The sequence below is a fragment of the Anser brachyrhynchus genome (genome assembly GCF_964034855.1).
Source record: "Anser brachyrhynchus genome assembly, chromosome: 11".
Lineage (NCBI taxonomy): Eukaryota > Metazoa > Chordata > Aves > Anseriformes > Anatidae > Anser > Anser brachyrhynchus.
The window spans coordinates 9,750,270-9,774,520 of record NC_137706.1 but is presented as its reverse complement, the minus strand read 5'-3'; the positions used below and the strand labels follow the sequence as shown (position 1 = coordinate 9,774,520).

The 24,251-nt window shown below is 53.0% G+C and overlaps 2 protein-coding genes across 6 annotated transcripts; both read right to left on the bottom strand.

The window, feature by feature from the left end:
- Positions 1-1,855: 1,855 nt before the first annotated feature.
- On the bottom strand, positions 1,856-18,842 carry PPCDC (phosphopantothenoylcysteine decarboxylase). Of its 5 annotated transcripts, none has more exons than XM_080607810.1 (9): positions 18,416-18,775; positions 18,188-18,269; positions 17,808-18,098; positions 17,131-17,189; positions 16,607-16,773; positions 12,045-12,140; positions 9,497-9,625; positions 7,285-7,453; positions 1,856-3,079 (listed from the first exon to the last, which is right to left on the bottom strand). In XM_080607810.1, the coding sequence occupies exons 5-9, from the start codon at positions 16,757-16,759 to the stop codon at positions 2,994-2,996; spliced, it is 633 nt and encodes a 210-aa protein (XP_080463936.1). In that variant the 5' UTR covers positions 16,760-16,773; positions 17,131-17,189; positions 17,808-18,098; positions 18,188-18,269; positions 18,416-18,775; the 3' UTR covers positions 1,856-2,993. The 5 variants fall into 5 exon arrangements, with proteins under 5 accessions (XP_080463936.1, XP_080463937.1, XP_080463938.1 ...); XM_080607811.1 differs by having other exon boundaries at positions 18,486-18,775; XM_080607812.1 differs by lacking the exon at positions 18,188-18,269 and having other exon boundaries at positions 17,857-18,098; positions 18,339-18,780.
- A 696-nt stretch (positions 18,843-19,538) lies between these two features.
- SCAMP5 (secretory carrier membrane protein 5) lies at positions 19,539-24,229 on the bottom strand. Its single transcript, XM_080607808.1, has 7 exons — positions 24,105-24,229; positions 23,485-23,558; positions 23,272-23,400; positions 22,403-22,559; positions 22,043-22,144; positions 21,715-21,832; positions 19,539-21,634 (listed from the first exon to the last, which is right to left on the bottom strand). The coding sequence occupies exons 2-7, from the start codon at positions 23,489-23,491 to the stop codon at positions 21,440-21,442; spliced, it is 708 nt and encodes a 235-aa protein (XP_080463934.1). The 5' UTR covers positions 23,492-23,558; positions 24,105-24,229; the 3' UTR covers positions 19,539-21,439.
- Positions 24,230-24,251: the final 22 nt, after the last annotated feature.

The window sequence follows — 24,251 nt, the reverse complement described above, 5'->3', positions numbered from 1 at the left end:
GTTCCCATCCACCCGGGTGCACCGACCCGAAGCAAGGCGTGCTCCGAAAGGCAGCCTGTCTGCCGCTCGGGGTCAAACCATCGGCACGGCGGAGACGGGCAGCCCTCGGGGCCTTGGCTCCCCTTCCCTGGGGTGCCGCATCCCTTTCCAGGTCCCAAATCTCCCCCCCTGCCCCGGCCCCGCTGCGGTCGGCGCTGAGCTCCGCCGGAAAGCACAGGGCTTCCTGCCGCCCCGCGCTTTCGAAGACACGAGCTCGCCGCGGCCCCGCTCGCTGCAGGCAGTGTCAAACCCAGAGCGCCGAGGCTGCACGGCGCGGGGACACGGCGAGGGACTTGAAGCAGAGGGAGCTCAGAGCTGTGAAAGGAACAAAGAAACACGGGGTTTTCAGATAGATAGCCTTTTAGTCATTATTATTATTATTGGTTTTAAGCAATCTGTCTGATGTTCCTCTGCTCTGCTGAAGGCTCCCAGGACAGAGGTTTGGGCCGCTGCTAACGCACGTCCCAGCCCAAGTGACAGGGGAGGTGCCCGAAGCACCGTGCCTGGAGCCAGGCTATCTGGACACAAAGCAGCAGCACTTTGCTCTTTCTGCTGCTTTTGCAGGGAGGAAAAACTCCCAAGCCAGCCTTTTTTGCCCCGAGGCGGCTGGCACATACCTTGCCATGGGTGGGGACAGCGGCTGCGCCATGGGTGGAAGCGGCATTGCTTCAGCCCTCCGCCTCCAAAGAGGAACTTAACTGTTTCTGATGTTTGCCCCGAAGGAGAGGCGGTTTCGCAGCCTTTATCCCTCCCTGCAATGCTATCACGACCTGCCTCCAACCAGAAGTAACAGCGGTCACAGAGGATCACGCAGTGGTGAAATTACAGCTGTTTCTGCAGCCCAGAGGAGACAGCCTGGGCACGGTGTCTTTCTTTGCACATTTTTCAGGCAGCCGCCCTGAAGCCTTCCGTCATCCCCTCAGGCTCCGCTTAGACACACGTTTCCACTGCTGCTCTACACATTTGCAGGACAAAGAAATAACTCCTTGCATTCAAGGCTCTCCAGTTTCTTTGCAAGCCACAATTTAAGCCTCTCAGTGAGCCCCAGCGGCAACGCTGTCCTTTCATCAGCTTCTTTCTCCCTCTGCAGATCCACAACCTGCAGATCCCCAACCGGTGGGTGCCATGATCACAAGCCCTGGATCTGCGCACTACCAGGCGACCCAACACAAACTCTGGGTCTAAAAAGGACACGTTATGTTATCCCATTTCTGCTGAATTACCGGGGTTCACGCTCCACAGCATATTATTTATACTTTATTACATATTCTTTATACAGGGAGAAGGCAGGCGATGCCTGGAGCAGCTCAAAGCAGCAAAACAGCTCCGTAACAGAAGAGCACTCGTACCAAGGACGCAGTGTTTTGACGCGGTGTGAGGAACACTGGGGGTTGGCTGTGTTGTCAAACCACAGACGAGGAGGGAGGATAAGCAACCCTAACTCCGTGAGACACCCGTGGCAGAGCCAGAGGAGAGCCCGCAGCGTCCAGCGCCAGCTGCAACCACCAGAACACGCTGCTCTGTGAGGAGGAGGAAGAGACCTCATGGAAATCAAGAGGCGTCTCTTCCACCACCTTCAAGAAGCTCAAAGTAAAAACCTGCAATGTGTTGGCGGCTTTCGTCACCCTGATATGAGCAAACTGCCACAGACATCACCCGTGCAGCCTGGCACAACCCCTGGGAGGCAAGAGCTGGGAACTGTGGCACTGCCACGGCCCTTCTCGCGAGCCAGCAGCTCTGCTCACACTGCTCCTTCTGCCTTTATTCCTAGAAGCTCTGACGCCCCTGCTCCTGGTCAGTGGAAGAGACAAAACGGGAAAGTTCAGCGGTTTTTATTTGTGCGGAATAGATAAGGAGCGCAAACAGACCCCGATAACCTCTTCCCTCGTGCGCAGCAGTTTGAAGGTTGCCCCCACAGGCAGGATGCACATTCTGTACCGAAGGCCTTAAATTGGGCTGGGCCTAGTTAAAAATAAACTCTGGCTCAGCAGTACCGAGCTGCGGCGACGTGTGCGCCGGCCCCGTTCCCCCCAGGGGCAGGACCACGTTTCCGAGGAAAGGCCGCACTGGGGGAGCCCTGGCTGCTCGGGTCCACGGGGTCACAGGATTTCCCAATTTCTCCACGCCAGCCCGTTAATGTTCAAGCTGGGGAACAGAGGTAAGGCGTGACTCTACTCCCTTGGGAAACACCCCCCCGACTTCCCGCAGGGGCCACTTCCTGCCTGGAGCACCCAGGCGGGCAGGTGCCAGGCTGGCTCACCGCCTGATTTCTGCATCCTGAGCTGGTCAGCAGATACAAAAGGGCAAAGGCTAATTTGACGACTAGATAGCTTCTCTTAATCATTTTTTTTCCATCTCTGATAAAAACAGCACACACAGGCAACCACGTTAGGCACAGACACCCCCAAAGCAGCTACAGGAGGCAATTCCTCAGGGGCAGAGTTAAAAGCTCCCTGTTATTAAGCTCCCGCAGGGGGAATGCTTTTTGGACAGTGACTCCTGCTGGAAAGGTGAAGGCAGCACAGCCACAGACCACGCTCTGGAGAGCGGGCACGTCCCCACACCCAGCTTCCTCCCACCACCAGGACTGCCACATCGCTCTCCTCCTCTCCAGCTGCCCCAGGGGCACCGCTGGACCCGTGACACACGGGCAGCTCCTTCTGAGCCTCCTCAGAAAGGATCACACGCGAAACACGGGGCCGCGGGGCCTGGGGGAACGTTACTCCCTTGCTGCGAGATACCACAGAGTTTTCCCACACTAAAGCAGCGTGGGCTCGGCGTTGGTTTCTGAAAGTCTGCAGCGAGGTACCACATGTCAGTTTGGCACCAGCTGGGAGCCAACTGCTGCACCCCTTCGGTTGGGGAGCCTGCTGTAGGGACGCGCGCCGTCTCAACTGGGTTTCCTGTTCGGTTTATCTTCGGGTCCCCAGGAAGGCAATTCACATGGCAAGCAGTCAGCTCTGCGCCGGCAGGTCCCGCTCTTCAACGATCCTCCGCACGCTCTCCGCGATGGTCCACACCTCTGCCATGGCACCTCGACCTGCAGGGCAGGGCCAAAAGCGCACGGTGAAGCCCACGGAAAGAGCACGAGGACACGCTTCCCCCGCCCCACCTCTGCTCCCCTCCGCACTCGGCAGCCCTGCGGCAACGCAGAGGCAGTGGCAGAGCACTGCGAGGCCGGGGCAAAGCTTGCTAAGTAGCCCCGTGTGTTGCCTCGTGACTCACCCCACAGAAAGCAGCTGTGGAGGCCGGAGGATCGGCTCGGGCCTGCAGGCTGGGCAGGGGTTTTGTGGCCCGGTGGAATGCCATCGGGGAGGAGCAGTCAGGCTGACTTCGCCTGGCTCCTCACTCACAAGTCTAAGCAGGAGCACGAGCTCCTCAGACAGTCAATGGAGGGAGGCAGGAAACCTCAAAAGGCAATTCATATGACCTTAATAAGTACCTCATGTTCTGAATCATCTCCAAGGACAACGGCGCCTAACCCTTGCGCAGGGAGCTGGTCTCTCAGTTCACGCTACCCCAGGAATAAGTGTGCAAAAGAGACCAAAAAAAGCACGTGGGTAACAAAACACCCTGCCTCCCCTCCCTCCTCCAGTGCAAATACTGCGTGTGCTCAGTATTGTTTTGAAATGATCTGTGACTATTTAAAAAAAAACACAAAACTTGACTTCATACCATTCCAGTGACTCCACAGTTCGCCCCACATTAGAGAGAGCTGCCCTGGATTTGCACTAGCTTGATTCTTGGGAGTAATTCTTGGAGAAGAGCGAGTGCTGAACAGAACAAAATGTAAAAGCTTTTCCTTTTGGGCTGGTTAGCTGCCAGATGAACATCTAATCTACACTGCGCTGTTGCTTCCTTCTGAAAGACTTTTTTTAAGCTTAGAATGAAAGTTTTAATGCCAGAGATCACTAAATCATCTCGTCCAACCTCACGCACTCGCAGAACTCAGTCCGTTCACTCCTGTCATTTGCTTGAGGCAAACACAGGATACCTCCCCACCAGCATGTGTCTCCATTAGAAGATTCAAAAGATGGGAGTTTCTATTGGTCCTTTGTTCTGCTGGCTAATTGCTCTAATTATTTATAACATGAGCCTTATTTGCCACTAGAAATTAGTTGGGGAGGTTTTGTTTCCCTCTTTTTTTTCTGGTCCGTTTACACAGCTGGGTTAGTGAGTGTGCAGATGAGCAGTGCCCAACAGCAGGCTCCGAAGGACAGTAACAACGTGAGGAAAGATGGAGGGGAAGGAGAGAGGCCGTTCAGAACGGCAGAGAGAAGTGCTCTCTGTGCGCAGATCACAGCCTGAATCTAACTTCACCCTCAGTTTTCCAGTAGGGATGAGCCCCTGGGGCCATGTCTGGGACAGAAGGCATAACCAGATAAAACTGCGAAGACTGGGGATGAAGAGCAATACTTTTGGAAGGACAAGAAAACTGAGTTTCCCTAAGAAACACTCACTAAGACCCAATCTCCACTCCACCTTTTCCAGACCTATAAATCCCAGGAGGCTTGAAGCACCCTACAGACAAGATGCAGGCAGATTTGGGTGCTTCAGGCCTCTTAATCTCAAGAGGAGCTGCGTCTGACAAGCCCTGCTAAACAAAAGACATTCCCTGACTGCCGCCTCACGGCTTGGCAGAGCTACGCCCTTCAAGGCCCGCCTTTGTCCTCCCTGACCCACTTCCTCCAGGTCTTTGGCAATTCACAGCTGGATCTTGAGGTTTAGCTGAGAAAAATCTTGCTAAACAGCCTGTCTTACAGCACAGATCATGCCTACAGGTAAAATTCTTCCAGTGTGCCAAGCTCTAGAAACCCGGCCAAGGATGATGAAGATATTAGCAGATTGGAAGTGTTTTGCAACAGTAAATTGCTGCAGGCCCACAGGCTGCAAAGCACTCCTCAAAGTCTCCTTATATTGTGGCACACGGATATCATCACGGCCAACAGCCGGTAGGTTACATTTAGCTATCCAATCAAGGCAGCATTTTAATTGTCGATTTCATTTGTTATTTTAACTCGTTTTTAGCTGGGCCTTACATCCAAAGCCACTCACTCACTGAGAAACATGTATCAGGTAGAGGTTGTCATACAGAAACTTGGTGGCAGCCAGGATCTGGCCCACTTCAGGTGAGACCAGTCACGCGAGTGAGGAAGGCGAACCTCCCACCAGCAAGTTAAACCACAACATCAACAGACAAAACTGGTGCAAACTGAATCTCTTTTCTTCTGCACCAGATGTGAGCTCTGCTGCCTGCTGTTTGGGTGAAAGCTGGGCAAACCCCCTTGTGGATAAAACCCACAAGACAGAAATTAGTTTGGAAGAAGAGGCCGTGGGGTAAAAGGCCTGAAAACAGAGAAGGGGAAGAAAAAACTCAGCGGTGGAGACGACTTTGGGTCTTCAGAGACCTGGAGCGCATTGCTGCTTCGCCATAATTTTCTCACACATTGCCAGGAAAACCCTGGCATGTGCCAACAGGAAAATCTTGTTGCAAATTGACTCACGAGCACGAGCAGAGCAGAGTCAGATGTGGCTACTACTGCCCCAACTGACCTTACCACCCCTCTCCCACGAGCTCCTTCAGGAGTTTGTTCTCACAGCAGCAAGGTTTGCACGGAACATGAAGCAGCTCCCAAACACCTGCTGGTGTAGTGAGGTAACTCCTGATCAACGCTGCTCTGCTTTGCCACTCTGAGCTACAAACCACAGCAGTTCACGTGCCGCTTCTCATGTGGCTCGCACATCCCTGCCGCAGGGGTGGCAGCCCCAGGACAGGAACAGGGCAGAGCAGCAGAAGGTGGAAACCGTGTTTGCCATCCAGCTCTAATCCACGCAAGTCCACTCACACGGCCCTTCTGCATCTCACATCCCCCCTGTGAAAGGGGGACACCTCTTTCTGCTTCAGGTGTGCGGACGCGCACAAAAAGCACACTACCCATTGGGGAGCAAACATCCGAGTGCCACGGGACCAGAGGTCCCACACAAGTACTAACAGAGATGAAGGAAAAGCTCCGAGGGACCAAGAGGCTATGCCAGATGGCCTTTCCACTTCTGCCAAAACGTCTGCGTGGAATGACCTCTTCTGGGCGTTTTCCCCTAACATTCTTACAAGTACGCAAGAAATTTGATGTAATCAGGTCTAAAACCCCAGCGGAAACATAATTGTCCAAGACAGTTTAGCTGATGCCTGAGTTACTTGACTACGCTTACCTAACTGTAAATATTTCTTAGTCTTCAGCTCAAGAAAGCATTCTCTAGAAGCACTGCACCTAACGACTCAGACACTAAGAAAGCCAGCCCTAGAATTTAACCATTAAGAAGATTTTAATATCCTGTCTTCACTACAGACTGCCTTTTGAGGTATCCAGCAGAGTGGTGAGGATCTTGATATCACTGGGGTTGTTAAATGAGAGGATGAGTGCATTATTGCGCAGGCACATTTGCTATTACAGCTGGAATTGGGTGACATTTTACAATTTTTCCAAAAGAAATCCCAATTAAAGAAGAGAATCCATTCATCCAAATTGCTTGTAAAAAAAAGCTTCTCAAAACCTCCCAGAAGTCAGAACATCTTCATTTAAACCAGTTTGTAAAGCAGCGTAAGTGAAGACTCGAAACTGAGTGTGACAACGTTTCCTACCCCCTTCTTTCACTTCACACAAGCCTAATGTCAAAACCCCAAACCAAAACAAGATTGGAAAGCTGATCTAGCTGAAAAGTAACCCAGGCAACAAACAACAACACATGTTAAATGCACGTCCAGCTACACCCTCAGCCACATCTGCAAAGCGCTTATCCTCAGTGCCTGCTCTGAGGGATAAGATATTATCCCCCTGGCAGAGACGAGGAACCGTGGGCTGTTTTCATCATGTCTCAGTCTCAGCAGAGGGCAAGGCTGGGACACCCAAATCCCAGGCTGATAGTGCTCACCACAAAGCCTTCCTTCTGCTTGATCTGCTCTCTCCGCCGAGGATGGGCCTTTCTTTTAAATATCTAACTAACAGCTCGTCTGAAAGTCTGGTTTGGATGGTCTCACGAGACTGCTAAAAGATTAATGAAGAATAATAGGTGCCAGCTAGCACAGGGCAACGTTTCGTCTTGTTCATACAAACCTCGGCAACGAGCACCTGCTCTCTGCAGTCCAACATCTTGCAGGTCACAGGGCGAAAGAACAGGGCACCTCCCGTCAGGATATTAGGGGCACCTGGGCAGCAAAACAGTCAGATGACATGCAACGGGACTGACCTTCGTCTCCACACACGAGTTTCTTCACCACACAGGGGATCTCCGTGTAGCCAAAGCCCTTCAGCTGCTCCACCTGCTGAGCTGTGATGGGATGTTCCCACATGGCTGTGTTCATGGCTGGGCAGAAGAGCAGAGGTTTGCGCAGGTCCCAGGCACGGATGACACAAGTCTGCAAAAGAAGCCAAGAGGTTGGGCTCTGGGATGTGTTTTCTTTCCTCATTCTGTCTCACCTCTTTGCTGCACAGAAGCGCTTTCCCAGCCCGGCTATCATGAGAGGGCCAAAAGCATCCATCTGTCAGCGCAGCTGGACTAACCCGTGAGCAGGTCCACAGGGCTGCTACTAATTTGTGTTACGTTCCAGCAAAGCTCCTCTCTGACAGGCGAGGAGGACGAGGGAGGCTACAAAGAGAAGAGATTCCATCCTACGCCGGATCAAAGCCAAGCAAGACATCCCAGTTGCTGGAGCAAACCACGCTGGAACGCGATGCATGCAGCCAGCCCTTGTGGGAGACCAAGAGAAGCTGAGGGGTGGCCACAGATCGTATCAGCTACAGAGAAATCCCCAGGCAACACTTACAGATAAGCCAGCTGTAGAGCTAAACAGAAAAAGTTGGCAAGTCAATCTTCTCAAACAACGCGCCAACTGGATCCCCAGCAGCTGACAAGGGAAGCGCTGCTGCTTCCAGCATTCACATGGAGGATTACACGAACCTATCTGCGCTGCTGCAGAAGATGCTGGTAGATTACAAACCACCCAGCAGCTCCTGCGTGCTGCAGAGGCTCACATCTGAGGCCGCAATAACATACAGCTTCCAGATAAGCTACTATCACCTCATCTCCTCAGAAAGATAAATGGTGGTTGCTTTTAAACAGCGCAATGCCCTTCAGTTTCCCTAGCCCTGACAGCTCAGGGATGCAGGGGGAGCCTCCCAGGCAGCTCACATGGGTCTCTGGTGCAGGGGCTCTGCGCAGTTCACAGTACCTCGGAGCAGGCTGCCCATCCTTTTTTATGCCCTGTGATCTGAACCCTTCGCGGCACAGGGGAAGTCTGCTAGAATCTGTTCAAACTTGCTAACCAACGCCTCTAGCACTTGCTTTTCTTTACCGGAGCCACCTCTTCCCTCCACAAAACCATCCAGGACCGGCAGGGGTTTGTGAAGCCGTGTCCCTAACACCTTTCCTGAGCTCTTCCTCTGTTGACTATGGTACAAAGGGAACTCAGCAGGACAAGACGTTGCTTGTCCCTCTCTCAGCTCTTTCTGGTTTCCCCAGATCTCCAGAGAGCTGCTCAGACATACGAGGGCTGTAGCTCTGGGTGTACTGTGCTCATTTGTAGGCACTCTTTCTTACCTAGACAGCTAAGCTGGTCGCGCAGGGCTCCCCAGCCAGAGCTGATGCGCTGCCCTCCCTTCCGAAATCTATCCTCCCTACGTTACCGAGGGGTGATGCAGCATTTGCACTTTTGCAGCTTCCTGGCACATCTTCCAGGTGCTTTATACATATGACCTTTCCTGATGATGGCTCAACACAAAGCACTGAAGTTACACAAAAGTTCCTGATCGCTGAACTGAGAAGCACGCTCTTTTAATACAGTTTCTGATCAGTCTTTGAGCCGGAGCACCTTTAGTACCAGAAAAACAAGCCTGAACAAGCAAAAAGAAAAAAAAATACATAGCTGAAACTGGAAGGTAAGTAAGTGTGCACATGTTTGAATTTCTGTGCTATGCAGTTAGGTGAGGGAGGAGGTGAGGTAGCAGGAAGTAAACAGTTTTATCTGATCTCACAGGTGTCTTTCCAGCTTACATCTAAAAAATGCAGAGAGGAACTCAAAAGTCAGAGAGACAGAGAGAGAGAAAAAACACGACAGAGAGAGAGAGAACATGATAGAGAGAGGGTGAAGGTAGAAGGAGAGAAGGGTCATCCACTAGAAAAAGCAGGATAGGCACAAAAGAGGGACTGGGAAATAATGGAAGACACCGAGATAGGCCAGGAATGGAAAGGAATACAGGTCAGGGAAGGAAAGAATTGGTGTTTGAAAGGGATCAGGGGAACCACGCTGGCAGAAGAGACAAGCATATGAACTGGCAGCAGAACATGCAAGTCTTGATGCTGCCGAAGCACAAGAGTTTCCATGAAAGAAAGGTCAGACAGACCAGCGCTGGGAGGGGAGGGAACTGAGGGGCTGCTCTCAGGCAGAGCTGCGGTTACTCACCAGCAGGTTGTCACAGATCCCGGTGGCGAGCTTCGCCAGGGTGTTTGCATCAAGAGGGGCCACCAGCATGAGGTCGGCCCACCGCCTGAGCTCGATGTGCAGGACTGGGTCCGAGCGGCCCTTCCACAGCTGGGGAGGAGACAAGATGCAGGTTACGAAACCCTTGCAGCGAACAGCGGGCACTGCACCGAGCCCAGGGCAGTGACTGCAGCCTCAGCTTCGTTATTCTCACATCCAGCAACATCTGACGGCGTGGGGGGACTGGGGACTGCAGCCACAGCGCTCCCGTTTCTGACTTCCCACCTCCTCCAGCGAAGGCTGCAGGGCAGCAGCGTTTAGGAAGCACAGCTAACGGGTAGTTTCCCCACACAGACAACAATTTATGCATCCAACAACCTGGCCAGCTCCCAGCAAAAACCTTTCTCCAGCCACACCGTCCCTCAGCTTCACAGATGCCCAGCATAAAAGCTCCCTTAACGTGTAGTGCATCTGAGAAGCCCGCTGCATCCTGTCAGCCAACCAAACCCAGACAGGACCCAACCGGGGGAAATCTCTCCTGGGGAGCCCGCGCGATGTAGAAGCCTCACACCTCTTTACCATGTTCTAGGCACTCTGAAGCCGTCCACTGGCTTTTAAAGAGGTTCAGACCCCTAACTGACCCCCTTCTCAGTAAGGAAGCATGCTCAGAGCCAAGTAAAGCCACACAACTGAGCAGGGAGCAGTCCTGTGGGCAGCCCCATGGAGGGATTAGGTTTGGCCAGCCAGGCACTTCCATCCTCGGGGCTCCAAGCAGGCACTTGTATTCTCGGTAAGGCTCAGGGGGGTCCCTGCTCTGCTTAGGAGCACATGCAACTGGGACAACGTCAAGAGAAGCAGCAAGCAGCACCAGGTGCTTAACCCCAGAGAACACGCAGCCCCACAGCAGCAAGAGGTGTGTCAGGGCCACGAACTATTCCTTCTCTGAGTCACGGGAAACCACAACAAAAAGGCAGCATCCGGAAAGCTGGTGCTCCCTGACACCTTTCCCAGCTCTTCCACTCGCTTTTATTTTTTCTACAAGTGCTGAAGGTTGTAGTTTTATTTTCAGAATAGAACATCTCCCAAACATGCTGAGCAGGCTTATTTGCTACCCTGGTGTCAGCAGGGCACGTTACAAAGGCTCCAGGTCTGCCTTCCAGTGTGCCAGCGGCCCACGGAGCCTGACCTGCACCTCTACGGCCACACAGAGGGTTCCTCCTGAACAGCTCTGCCTGGAGCTGTAGCATCCTGGCCCCCAAGAGACCTCTGCTGATCTTCTAGACCAGCCAGAGAGCTTCCTGGCCATTGCCCCTCTCCACATGAAAGCAATGTTCGCGTGCGAGTGCATTTGCAAGAGAACTGTTAAAGGGGAGATCAGCTCGCGCTCACATCAGTACTGCAAAGCTGAGAGAAAATGTATAGAAAAACAAATGTCGACGTTTATACATCTCTCCATCCCAGAATCTGTCAAAGCACATCAACAAATCCATATTCAAGAGAAGATAATTCTATGGAGAGAAGCCAAAAAGATGCCACCGGACACTGTTATTAGTGGATCCTGGGGGGCGTGCTCATCCGTAACTGGTTTGAGGGGAAAAACTGGTGAAAAAGGTCAAGTTGATAGCACGTTGCTAAAATTCAAAGAACGATGGACTGATCTCTTCCACGTACACACATCAACGTGGGAGCCTTTTGAGCTACACACACCGCTGCCACCAGGAGAACATCTCTTACGGCCAGCCACCCACCACAGGGGCAAGAGCAGGGCACTGCAGCAGGCCCTGCCGGCACGAAACTCCCCAGGAGAGGCGGCCCTGCAGCCGGCTCAGACGTAGCGCACGCCACCTTTGGTTCTCTCCCGAGGCACGGGCAGGTTTGGAGGACGCAGAGCGAGAAGCTGCAGCACGCAGGCAGAGGAGGCTGAGGTTACCCAGCAGGACACCGAGCTGAGTTCTGAAGCAGCCTGGGTAGCTTTGTGATTGTCAGCGGTGCCGGCAGATTTAGAATAGGCAGCGATAAGGAGAATTAAGCTGTTGCCTTCCTGACAAGCATGAGTCATGGCAAGCAGCTGACACCCTCACCACCACTTTGCAGTGGCTTTCTTGACATTTCCTGATGCTCCTCTCAGCGCTGCAGAGAGCTGCTGAGCCCAGGGTGGTGAGAGACCACTTCTACCCACAGCGCCTGCTGCAAGCCTGCTAGGGCGGTACAAAGGCCTCTGGTACAGCCGGGGCTGCCTCGCCCACCCCTCTGAAAGCCCTGCCCCAGAGCACTCCAACAAAGAGGTGAGCCTCGGCCAAGAATCTAAGGAATGTGGTCTCTGATGAAGAAACGTGGAGGATTTGCTGTTCAGCACTTGAACAACGGAGTGAAACCTCTGCGAGTCCTGCCTTCTGCTGAAGCAGGACCCGTTGGTCACAGCAGGAAGCAAAAGGCCCAAGTGCATGATGAAACGACCTGAATCACAAAACACGGGGCTAGTGGGGACAGACGGGGAGCCCTTGCCCTCTCCAGAGGTAGAACTACTCACCTGCCATTCGTCTTCATCGCTATAGAGGGGGACAGGAATCTCCTGGGGGCTGTAGAAGTGCTTTGCTCTCTCGGTAGTGACCACCTTCACTTCCAGCTAAGCAAAAAGCAAAAAGACAGACCAACAGTTATGCCCTGAGGCCAATCCTGTACAGCTGGGCAGAGGAGGAGGGCTCGAGCAGCACAGATTTTGAAAGATTTGTGGATCCGCAGAGGTCGTTCCCCTACTGCGTGCACGTGCGCTAACCGCACCTACCCCGAGCTGAAAGGTCAGGCTGCTGGAGGTGCTCACAGGGGCTGAAGACTCATTTCACTGCCACCCAGCAACAGGCAGGTGATTAGTCACTGCCTGCCAAACTCGTTCACATGGCCAGTTCACAGCCGGGACAGCAGCAAGCGCAGAAACGAGAGGCAGCTCCGCGCAGAACTTCAAAGGGACGGTTCGGAGCAGCAAAGCGCAGCGCCACGGAAGGTGCCCTTTAATCAGGAAACGCCCGCCGAAGGGAGCAGCAGAGCATCCTGCCTCAGTGGATTCCCTCAGCCACCGCAGAAAGAGGTGGCATGCCCGCACGGCCCTGCCGGATCGCTCTTCCCACACTCGGAGCCAAGAGGAAGCACGGTGCCGAGCCGTCACGAGTCCTGCTGGCGGAGAAGCTGGCAGCTGGGACCCGGCACCACCAGGGCAGAGCAAGCCCATCCCTGCCGAACAAGGCTCCACAAGAAGCAGCGCCTCAGAGCTCCTCTTGTTTCCCGGGGCGTTTTTGAAACAGCAGGATGTTGGCTGACCTGTGCCTACCGTGCCTGTTACGAAAGTGATAAAGTCCCGTCTGCCAGGCAGAGCCTTTGCTTTGGAAGAACAAGCATGATTTCTTGGTCTCCGTTATATTTTTCCCTTTAATTCCTCTCTCTGCCTCCGTTTCTTTCACCTGTGCCCATCTCTCTTGACAAGGGAGGTACCACCAAAGGTGGGGAGGTAGCTACAGACTACCAGGCGCTATTTTTACAACCATGTTAACCCATCTTGTTCCAGCCAAGGGCAGCAAGCTGGGGCAGTGCCTTCCAGCTGCTGCGCCCATCAAGGAAAGATGCTGGAAACAGTAAAACCTCTGCGCAGGTACATTCACAGCACAGGGCTCGTGTGGCTCGCGTACGGAAAAGGAGACTGGGTACAGTGCCTGAGGGCTCTCTCCCAACTCTCAGCCAAACCTGCCTGCCTTACGGGAAGCCAGCTGAGCCCTCAGGTATATGGCATGCACTGGGGAAGTCCCAGCATGTCCCTTGGACGTCTGACACACAGAGTTAGGAGGTGCCAAGGTGCCCATGACAGGAGATCCTTTTATTTCCTCCTGCAGGAATCTTAGCAGGTGGAAAAAGTGGAATTTGCCCCAGTTTCTGCACGTCCCACGACCAAAGCTGTGCCTCTGACAGGTGCCAAAAGCGGCTGCTGATCACACAGAGGCGTTCTGCACGCACCAGGATCAGCCACGAAGCAGAGCCAGCGTCAGACCTGCTCCACACATGCCTATCACCTGCGTGGCACATGCAGCTCTCCCACCTGCAATTCCTGCAGAGGACGGACCTTAAACCAGCCAACAGACTGCTCAACACGTGAAGGGAGCGCTCCGAAACCACTGCTGACATTCAGGGCGCACCTCACACCACCGATAACCGTAAGGAAATAGTTCTTTTCCTCGTTATCACCCCCTTCTGACCGTGGTCTGCACCCTGAGCCAGCTCACGGCACAAGCCACGCGGTGGTTCTGTTACACCAGCAGCTCCCAGCTCCTGTGAGGTGCCTGCTCCTTTTCAGGCGGCCCAGCTTGGAACCACAGCTGTACTTCTGGTGCTTTCGAGTGTGAAGATCACGTTCACAGCAATCAACCACATTGCATCTGTATTAGCCTCACCTTGCAGAAAGCTGTTTGGAGCCAAGCAGCGATGCCACCAAAGGTGCTAACGCTGCTTTCTGCCATCCCTTGGCCTTCAAGGAGGTGTTAACCTCGCAGGCTGCAAGATATTATTTATTTGGTGATTTTAAGGAGTTTAAAGGGGTTTGTCTGCTCTCTGAAATGATACCAGTAGGCTGCATCTATGCTAAAAGTTCTCACCAGCAATGTTTGTTAGTGCTATTCTTATTTACAGAGAGCCATAACAATATAAGGATTTTGAGGTGATGCAACTGCATCTACCTCATGACATGTTTTGTACCTTGCTGCTTCAGTTGTGCCAGTATCCAAAATGTTCTAATCTAGACGAGAAACACCTGGTCAAAAGGCTAAGGGACGCAAAAAAAATCCACCTTTTCTTAATTTTTTTTAAAGACAGTTTCATAACCATCTCTGGTCTTAAAAAAAACAACCTACTTCTTCAAAGCTGAAGCCCAGGACCAGGGAATGGCTGGCTATCAAGAACTGCGTCCAACCCACTACAAGGCAGAGCACAGCAGGGGGCTGTTCGAGGACTCTGCCTGGCGGTAACTCCACCACTCCCCCAGGAAAGCTGCTCCAGCAGTTTAATTATCCTCTCTGATTGAGGTTTTCTGCTGGGGTGGGCTCCTGGATCCCTTGTTCTCTGCAAGTGTTTCAAGTCCCTCCAGCTATGTTGGAAAGAGATCAGTGCTCTCAAGATCGTTTTAGCCTACATAGTTTCTCCTTCTATTTACCTGGCACACCCTCTGTTTGACTGTGGATATCCCTCTGCTTAAGCTCTAAATCTCTCTGGCCCCACTCACAAGCTCCACAGCGCAGTGAAATTGCACAACGTGCTTCAAACCTCCAAGGCCGGATGACATCCAGAAGCTTCAGTAACAATAGCTGTCACCCAGAAAGAAGTTTGCTTTTTCCTTTCTTATTAACTAACTGATAGCCCATCGATGTGATTTTTTGGCGTTGTTTTCCACCCAAATTACTAGGGATCAGGCTGAGACAATGCGTGTGAGTCTAGCACAGCCATGAGTTCCCCAGGCGTCCTGACAACACGCTACGTGCTGTCTCCTCACAAAAAATAAAAATAAAAAAAAGAGGCAAGGGTAAAAAGCTGCAAAGCGTAAGCTGATGCCCTATAGATTTCCTAGATCTTCAGAGAGCTTAAAAGACAGTAACATGTAGCCGTGTCAATTACCACCCTCAAGGACACGTTAAAGTTTAATGGGTGCAAAGTGGTGCCGCCAAGTTATTGGCTCAGAATCATTTTAGCAGAAACGTCAATTTTAAACTACTCCCGTTTCAAACTTCTGGCTGCATCCCTTCTGGTATCAAAGCCTTCCTCTGCCTCTGCCCTGCTCCCACCGACGGCTTCTCCAGGTTCTGTTCTGTCAGTTAATGCAGCAGGCCTTAAACTTGATGGAGACATTACGCTGACTTCACCCACCAGGCTATAGATCAGGCAGCAAAATCACATCAGAAATGAGTAAACAAATAAATTTAGCTAACAAATCTGATATGAGAAGCTCCTGGACAGGCTGGACACTCATCTTTTATTTTTTGTGCAGCACAGCCTAAAACTAGCGGCCACAATGCCTGCAACAGATGTCACAGAGCGCGGAATTTAGGACCGGCCATCTGCGGCTGTTAATTACGCATCCAAAGCTCACAGAGAAGGAACGCACTTGATCTCGATTCCTACAGCAGACCATTTGCATTCTTCCCGCCACCTGCAAAGGGTGTCCCAAGCACCAGGAGCAAGGGAAAAGAGACCACAGCAAAGTGGATCCAAGGCAAGAGGAGCAGAGGATGCGTGCCCTGCATCCCGTGCTAAGAAGAGAACAACGGCTGGAGCTGGCTCTGGGCTGGTCCCCCCTTCCTCGGCACCCTTTGGCTTCACCCTCCTACTCCAAGCTAGGACCTTTGGCCTTGGCAATTATTTCAGGTCAAAATCATTTCAGAAGGACTTTCAGCAGGTTCTCTAACCAAGAGACGTAGATATTTAAGTGCACGCTCTTGCTCCTGCTCCTCTTTCATTTCGCTGCTCCAAAACAGACACCTCGCTTCTTAAAAGCTCAAGGCTTCTACAGTTTCCTCTAACTTCATTCTGAAGCAAAAGTTACCACGCTTCCTTCCCTGACTCTAGTCACTAGTGGCCTCTGCTGGACACCTTTGTTACTCCTGACAACAAACTCGAGTTAAAAAATAAATAAAAATGTACGGACACATACTGGCTTGTATCTTCTGTTCTTACAAGATCTAGTTGCCCTTTGCTGGTCAGACGGCAGTGTCCGTCTTTGTAAAGCCCACATCTCAGCTACCGAAAATTGCAAGGTCCTAATTAAAAATGTTAACTTCCAAAAAGCATCCACCTGTGTCTGCAGCCAGGTCTGCCTGGGGAAGTATCCAGGAACAGTCACTGCCCTTTAAACCTAATTTCAAGCTAAAGCGTAAGTGTAGAGAAGTAAGAAACGATAGGAAGAGAAATATTGATTTTTAAAAGCAGGAAGAACTTGTCCCAGGTTTTAATCTAAAGGGCTCAATGCCAGAAGGAACTCTTCACTTCAGCAGAAGCCATCCAGTCTCTCCTGGAAACCAAAACAACAGGGTAACACCAGCTTTACTGGTAAGATTTACTCACCCCAGGGATTTTTAGCAATTCAGAGATGAGGAGAGGCAGCTTCAGGGCAGCCACACTTCCAGTCACACCCACCAGGACACGGAATTTTTTCTCTGGCACAGACGAACTCGTTTCTGCAGTTGCCTTTGGTTCTAGATGTGAGAAGGACTCCATGGTCCTGTCAAACTCTAGGAGCACAGAAAAATAAAGGAATTTTAGCACTGAGACAAGCGCAGCAGGGTTCTAACAACAACGTACTCCCAAAGACACGGGTCTAAGCGTGGACTATGCAAGACCCCAAGCAACTCGGTCTGATGCTGAACATTCAGACCCTGATCCACAAAGCTTTTAAGTACTGGCACACCTTTAAGCACAGGAGTAGCCGGACTCCTCCCATTTTCCTTACGTACAGGTTCTCTGGGATAACAGTAAACAAAATGCTACAAACTACACAGGACCGATCACTGTTGGTAAAGCCAACAGCCCCCAGAACAGAAATATGCCCTCGCGTGGTGGACACGGTACAGAATTTAGGATAACTATACCTTTCGCACTGACTACAGGCAAGACATGCAGCCCAGCTGAGTCGTGCTCCCTTCACGCTCTGTGGAGAAGAATAAACGCAGTGCGACATTTTAGTAAGTAAAAATTCTGGGGGGCCTCAGGAAAGCATTAGCACTGTACTGCCCATCGCATTAATACATATTTACAGTAGCACTAGGAATTACTCTTTGTAGATGGGGCAAAAAAAGACCCAAACTGAATAAAATGTAAACCAAACCAGCCACCGTGTGCAAATACCGCAGGAATGTGAAAGCCAGAACCACTCACTCATCCACTGCTGCCAGCCAAGGCTACCGACAGGCCTAGAGGTTGTTTTTGAAGGCATGTGTGGCAAGCAGAGATGATTCAGGGTGGTCTTCTGCCATCTCTGAGCCACTGCCACGCTGATAAATCATTAATAATAAATCACTCACAAGTATTCTGTTAAAGAACAGCATTCCTCTACAGAATCCACGTGAATATCTCTATTTAATAAGTCTTGAAACTAACAAAGAGCAAACTCTCTTATTTAAAAGATCTGAAAACTGTACTTTAGTGAAGGCATCACACCGGGATTCAGCCAAACTAACCTTCTCATTATTCAGAGGAAGTTACTTGGAAGCATTTTGGGTACAAGGGAAGAAGGAAAAAATCTTAACACCAGCTTTATTTTACGCACCAGCTTGGACGTTGGAGTGAGACAGCTGGGTTCCCTGGAGAGAATTTACCTCTTGGTCATTCCCAGAGCTCACTCAGATCCAAGTTTAATTTAGGATCCTTCACGGGGCGATTCAGATCACGCTCGTGTGACAGCTACGCATGAGCCTGAGCCACCGAGACGCACAAGCCCAAAGATCCTCGCTAATTGCCTCAGCCCCTCAGCTGAGGCACACAGGGAGCTGCACATCCTTTTTCCACGCTCCACTGGGAATTCATACGTTGTGCTTGGGCCCCTGGGGTTTCTGTGTGGCTGGAAAAAAAAAAAAAAAAAAGGCAAATAAACAATAAACAGCTAGGACAGGAGCACTATTTCAGCTTGAGCTTCCAGGCAGTGCTTACCACAAGAAATTACAGAAAAGGATGCTCAGCGTACGTAGTGGCTAGGGTGGTCTGATACCACAGCAACACTTCACGTGCTTACCTAATGAAAATTAAAGCTATCACAAACTGCCCAGAGATGAAAACATTTACTAAGTAACAATTAATTCACCGAAGCACCCCCAAGCTGAACTCTAGGAAGTAAGACGTGAGGGCTGTTGGCGTCAGGGGACCGCTCCCTCCTCTCACCGATCACGGCCCTGGGGAGAGAGTTAAGCGAGAAGGGCGCAGAAAGCAGGCGGCCCCTTAGCGACGTTACCGGCTCCTTAGCTCTGAGAACCGCTTCTAAAGGCTGCCGAGGCCGAAAACGGCCGGGAGGAAGCCGGCGGCCTGCGGGACACAGACGGGGGGCCCGGGGCTGAGGGCGGCGGGGCCCCGCGGCCTGGCTGCGGCCTACCTGCGGCCCGGCCCCGCTCACCGCCCGGCCCCAGCGCCTAGCAACGGCGGCAGAACGCGGAGGCGCGGGGCACGCTGGGAAATGTAGTCCCGCGGCGCCGCCATGAGGCCCAGGCCGGCCCTCAGGGCCTAGGCGGCGCTCAGCGGGCTCCCAGAAATACACATTTACTCCAGTAAAGCCTCAGGGCCCCGCAGGTCAACACCGCACCCCCCTCTGGTGACCCGCACCCCGCACACCCCGCTTTCTCCCCCCTGTTTTGGTGCCCAGCCCTGGGCGTTACGAAGCGTGGGTTATTATCCGGTGGCAGCGCAGAGCCTGGCTCCTTTGGCCAGAAGCAGCCCCTCAGGGTTGTTGTCATGTCCCTGCCCAGCTGCAGCTCCAGGCTGGCCAGCTGCATTTCCCCACCCCAAAGCCCCGAGCCACGGGGCAAGCATCACCCCATCAGCCCCAGCACAAGCACGGGCTCGTGGTGACATTTGCTGTATTTCCAAGGCAGAGAATTCAGTGCTAGCGGTTAAAAATTCACTGCTAGGGGTTAAAATGAAAAGCACACAGGGAGAAAGTGAGAGCAAGGGGACAGGGACAGAGCCCTGGGGTACAGGATTACTCCTGGCACCCCAAAGGGGGAGCAGAGCTGGGTTAGTGCGTGGCCTCCCAACATTTCCCTGATACAACTGAAAAGGGACATCTTGTGGGCATCCCTCCCATTATCAGATAATCAGTGGGGAAGGAGAGACAGGGAAGAGCTCAGCCACAGCTCACAACCAAGGCTGTCCCCCCATTAACACAGCTGCTAATTAAAGATAACCACTGTGGAAGCCGGTATGGTGCCATGCCCAGCTGCCACCAGAGCAGGCATGCATGTCGCCAGCGAGGGGTCACGCTTGCACAGAGGAGACACACTGCAGAGGAGGGTTAGGTGCTGAAGCAATGTCTGTTAGTTACAGCTCGGTACAGGTATCATTTATGCGGCTTAATATAAACGCAAAAGGTGAAATCATTATTTTGCAGACATGGATGACAGAGCACGTGATTTGGCATAGTAAGTTTTAGGCTAGCTAGAAATGAATTGCACAATATTTAAACCTGATTAGGTACATAATAGGCTCAGCAACGGATTACTTTTCTCCTTACAGTTTATACATATATATACACACATACACAGACAGGCATTTTATCATTAGCTGCATTTTAGTCTTGTCAAGAGACAACTACCTACTGCCAAATGACTGAAGTGATACTCTTAGAAAGGAAACTATTCTTGGTGTGCTTTGCTGGGAAAAAAAAAAAAAAAAAAAAAAAGATAAATTCCAGTTTGGTGCCATCCCCGTGGGCAGATCTCACATCCTGGCACTGCTGAACTGCTGGGGGGGGGGCAGGCAGGAGCACAGCACCTGCAGTGCCAGCATCTTTAGGGCATCTGTGGGGCAGGAGGTGTTGGAGCCGAAGGGCTGCATTCCCTTTTGGGCTGCTTTTCTAGGACTTGGAAGAAAAAAAATGGTTGTTTAAAGTGCATTTAGAGTCTGAAAAGCATCTCTGAGAAGGAGCTTTCCCTCCTCCTGCCCCACAATGTCCATTTGCTCCCATTTACAAACCAGCCCTGAGCCCTGCTGCCTCCCTGCAAGCCCCTCACTGGAAGCCCGACCTCCCCAAACTGGGCAGGATTCGGGGGCTGGTGGACCAGGAGGACTCATTCTTGCAAAGGATCCTAATAGAGCCAGACAGCCAAGTTTCACTGCGCTTTTTAGGAGTGCAAGCAAGGAGGAGTCACTCCCACCAGCCCAGAGCTTCCCTAAAGAGCTGTGAGCCAACAGGAAGAAATACTGGCCTCATTATTTACACCATTGGCGGGGCTGGTTGGATGTGGGGTGGCAAGATTGCACCAAAAATAGGTCCCACGAGAGACACTCTGCCAGTTCTTGCCAGTTTTAGTTTTGAAACAGAAGCCTATAGAAAACAGGTCCAGGCTACAGGACCAGGCTGGTCTCACCCCCCAGAGAAAACCTGTCCTCATTCCCCAACACGCACGCACCCATGCACACAGCAGCTCTCATCTGCAGCCACGCAAAAACAATACTGCTCTTCCACAGCAAAATGTAAACTACACATTTACAACACCACGCACTGAGAGAAGGTGGAGATCCTGAGCCAGGGATTGGATTAGGAATCTCTTGGCTTCCAGCACGTCAACAGCAGGATTGAAGGGTTCTCTCTCTCTCCTGTTTTAAAAATCAGCTAAAACAGCCTTTTTTTTTTTTAATGGCTAAATCAGCCACCTGCAAGTTAAAAAGCAGAAGAAAAGAATTCCCAGGATTGCTTGCCCTTGCTGAGACACTGGCAAATGGCTGGATACTACCAAGTGAAAGAAAACTCACGTCAGAAACCTGTAGTTCAGCTCTTATTTAGGGGGGAGATGGGTGCTGGTCACTATTTTGTAATCCTTCCCTTTTGGGGGGACTTTTGGCTGATGTAGTTCTAACACACACCTATCACCACAGTAATTAAAAAATCACCACCGTGCACTACTTCACAGGGAAAAGAAGACACAGGAATGTACACGTACTATCACGCACAGCAAGAGTCCTGCAGGTCAGCTCACAGCCTCTTCAGAATGAGAAATATAAGAGAAAGAGAACTAAAAGAAAGAGCTCGAGGTGATGATGGGGAAAGGGGGAAAAAAAAAAAGTAGATTCTGTTACAAAGAATGGGGAAAGATTATGGTTCGCTCTGGCTTTCTGAAACAGCTGCAGGAACTCGACTCAGCCTTCTTTCTCCTTCCCCCCAGTGCTTTCCTCCCGAGGACGGAGCCCCGCGGCTCACATCTCGTTGGAGTAGGTGTAGTTGGGGGTGGCCGAGTACTGCGTCTCGTGCTGCATCATGGCCCCCTGCGCCGCCCCCATCGCCGCGCTCTGCGCTGCCTGCTGCACGTGCGGGTTCTTCCAGGCGCCCGTGGTCCACTCCTCCTGCGCTTTGCTGAAGCTCCCGCCGCTCCCCCGGTAAAACTTGTGCACCTGGAGCCGAGAGGAGGTTGGAAAGGGGAAAAAACAAACCACACACCCAGTGCCCCACCACCACCGCCCCGCCGTCGTACCATAGTGAGGGCGATGAAGGAGAAGACTGCCATCCCCGTGAACAGGATGGTGGGGATCAGCATCACCACGGCCGACCCCACGTTGGTCCCGAAGAAGGAAATTGCCGCAATCCAGCCGCTGCAAGGAGATGGAAGCCACCACGCTCAGCACCCCTCCCAGCTCCTGCCGCCAGCTTCCCCAAGGGGAGAAGCTGCCCGGGATGTTAAGACCCCGAGAGGCAGCTTCCCCTTTTTTCTCCACCCCACCACACACAAACACCTCCCCTGGGTGCCCAAGCACCCGTGGAAGTTGCCTGCAGGCCCATGGTGGGAGAAGCACGGCCCTTACCAGACACCCCAGCCAGGGATCCCCACAGCCTGGATGATGCTGATCACCAGCTGGGCCATGAAGGTGAAGAAGAAGGCCATGAAGCTGAAGGAGCTGTCTGTCCTGCAAGAGAGGGCTCCGTCAGCTCCTGCGCCTCCGGCCCCACTGCTCTGCCCACACAGGGCTCCCCCACCGAGCCCCAAACAGCCTCACGGTGAAGGTTAGGAAGTACAGCTAAAAGGCTGGGCAGGAAGAGCAGAAATTCCCCAAATATTCAGGCAGTGCCTCAAGCTAAGCACCACGTAGGAGTTTCCAAAAAAAAAAAAACAAAAAAAAAAAAAAACAAACCTTGAGAAGCCAGGCTCAGGTGTGACCACTTACTTGAAAGCTTTGTAAATAGGTCTAAACCAGCAGACATAGGAGCAGGGCGTAAAGAGAATGAGCCAGAGAATTGCCAGTCCCAAATTAACAGCTCCGCCGCCTCCAATCAGCCATGCGAGGCAGCCAACGAGATTCACCGCCAAGGTGATGCTGTTCACTGCAAACACACACACACGCAGAGGGAGCAGAGTAGCGTGCACGAGGAGGGCGGCGTGATCCCGAAACCCTGCGGCAGTTCCGACCCCCCAGAGCCCCCCGAGGGGACTCATCCTGCCCGCGTTTATGGGCGAGATGGGGGAAAGTGCTCTGGAGACAGAGCTGGCTGGACACACAGCTCCAAAAACCAGCAGGCGTGAGCTGGGGGGGATTTAACACCCCAAAACAGCTACCCCAGGGAAGCACAACTATTCCCCCCCCCCCCTTTTTGTGGAAAGGTTACAAGAGCCCTCCTGGCGTGCAGGGGGATGTTAGAGAGACCGGGGCGAGCTGAAGGGGTTAGAGAAGAGCAGTGGCTCTCAGCACTGAGCACGGCACACACATGCAGAGAGAAAGAGGCAAGGCTCTCAGAGGAATCCAGCCCACGCATCTGGCTTCACGCTGGATGTGGGCACGGGGGTCAGGGCTTTTGGGAGCCCACAAAGGGGTTGCCAGGAGCTTGGGGCCGTGGAGAAAGCCCCTCGCTGCAAAGGAAACCCAAAGAGGCTTCGCTGGCAGCAAATCTTCCACCACGATGGTGGGAAATCCAGGGGATGCTGCACCCCTACCCCATCCCTAAAGGGTTTAGGCACATGGAGGGGCAGAAGGGGGAACGATGTCCTTGTTTCGGGGCTGGGGACCCGCAGCCCGTGCAGAGGACAGCCCACACTCACACATCCAGAGGTAGTAGAGCCGCTTGGCCATGGTGCGGTGCTGTGGCGGGATCTCCGCGTCGAAGTCCTGGTAGAAACATGGCTTCAGGGGGATGAACCTGGGCAGCGGGGGGAAGTTGTTGGCTTTCTCTGAAAAGAAAAAATCCCAAAAAAAAGAGTTAAGAAGGGGTGAGGAGCGGGAATTACCCCAAGTCCCTGCGGAAACCCCCATACCTGCCATGCTGGCACGCTCTCAGCTGAGAGAACTCCGCAGGGAAGCTGGAGAAGAGCCGGGAGCTGCGCGAAAGCTGGAGGGAAGAGAGAAAACAGGAACAAAAAGCGGGATGTGGAGAAAGGCAGAGGAGGACAGGGCCCTGCCCGTGGTGGAGGCTGGAACCCGAGGGTCCCCGTGCTCCCTGCCCACCCCGCGGCCTCTTCTCCGGGATAAACCCGGCTCCCGCCACCCACGCCGACACCCTAATTAACCCCTCATTAATCCTAATTAACCCCTCATTAACGAGGATTTGGCCACGGGGGGGGGAGCCCACGGGAGGGGGCACTCGGGCGGGGGGGGGACACCCACGGGGGAGGGGTGAGGACACCCACGCGTGTCCCCGTGGCGGGCTGGGGTGGGCTCAGCACCCCCAGCACCCCCCTCAGCCCCCTCCCAACCCCCCCTCATGTTGCGACAGTCGCCAGCGGGCTCCCCACGCGTGTCACGGGCGGGCTCCCCACGCGTGTCGCGACCCCGCGGACTCCCCCCGGGCCCGCTGGCCGGGTCTGCGTGGTAAAAGCCCCGAGGTCCCGGCCGGGCCCCCCCGTGCCCGTGCCCCCCCCCCCCCCCCGCCCCTCACCGTCCCCACGGGCCCGTCGCGGGTGGCGGCGGCCGCCCGGCGCCGCTCCTGCCGCAGCGGCCGCGCTCTCGCGAGATTTCGCCGCCCCACGCACGGCGCCTCCCGCAGGTCTCGCGAGAGCTCGGGAGCTGTCCAGGGTCCCGGTGC

Excerpts from the sequence above, each read along its gene's own strand:
- PPCDC (XM_080607812.1), bottom strand. The coding sequence starts at position 16,759 with ATGGAGTCCTTCTCACATCTAGAACCAAAGGCAACTGCAGAAACGAGT. Across the intron at positions 9,626-12,044 it reads GCGATGAAGACGAATGGCAG|CTGTGGAAGGGCCGCTCGGA; the intron begins GTGAGTAGTTCT and ends TCTCCTCCCCAG. Across the intron at positions 3,080-7,284 it reads ACTCGTGTGTGGAGACGAAG|GTCGAGGTGCCATGGCAGAG; the intron begins GTCAGTCCCGTT and ends CCTGCCCTGCAG.
- SCAMP5 (XM_080607808.1), bottom strand. Across the intron at positions 22,560-23,271 it reads GCTCTACTACCTCTGGATGT|TGAACAGCATCACCTTGGCG; the intron begins GTGAGTGTGGGC and ends GTGTGTTTGCAG. Across the intron at positions 21,833-22,042 it reads ATCCCTGGCTGGGGTGTCTG|CGGCTGGATTGCGGCAATTT; the intron begins GTAAGGGCCGTG and ends ATCTCCTTGCAG.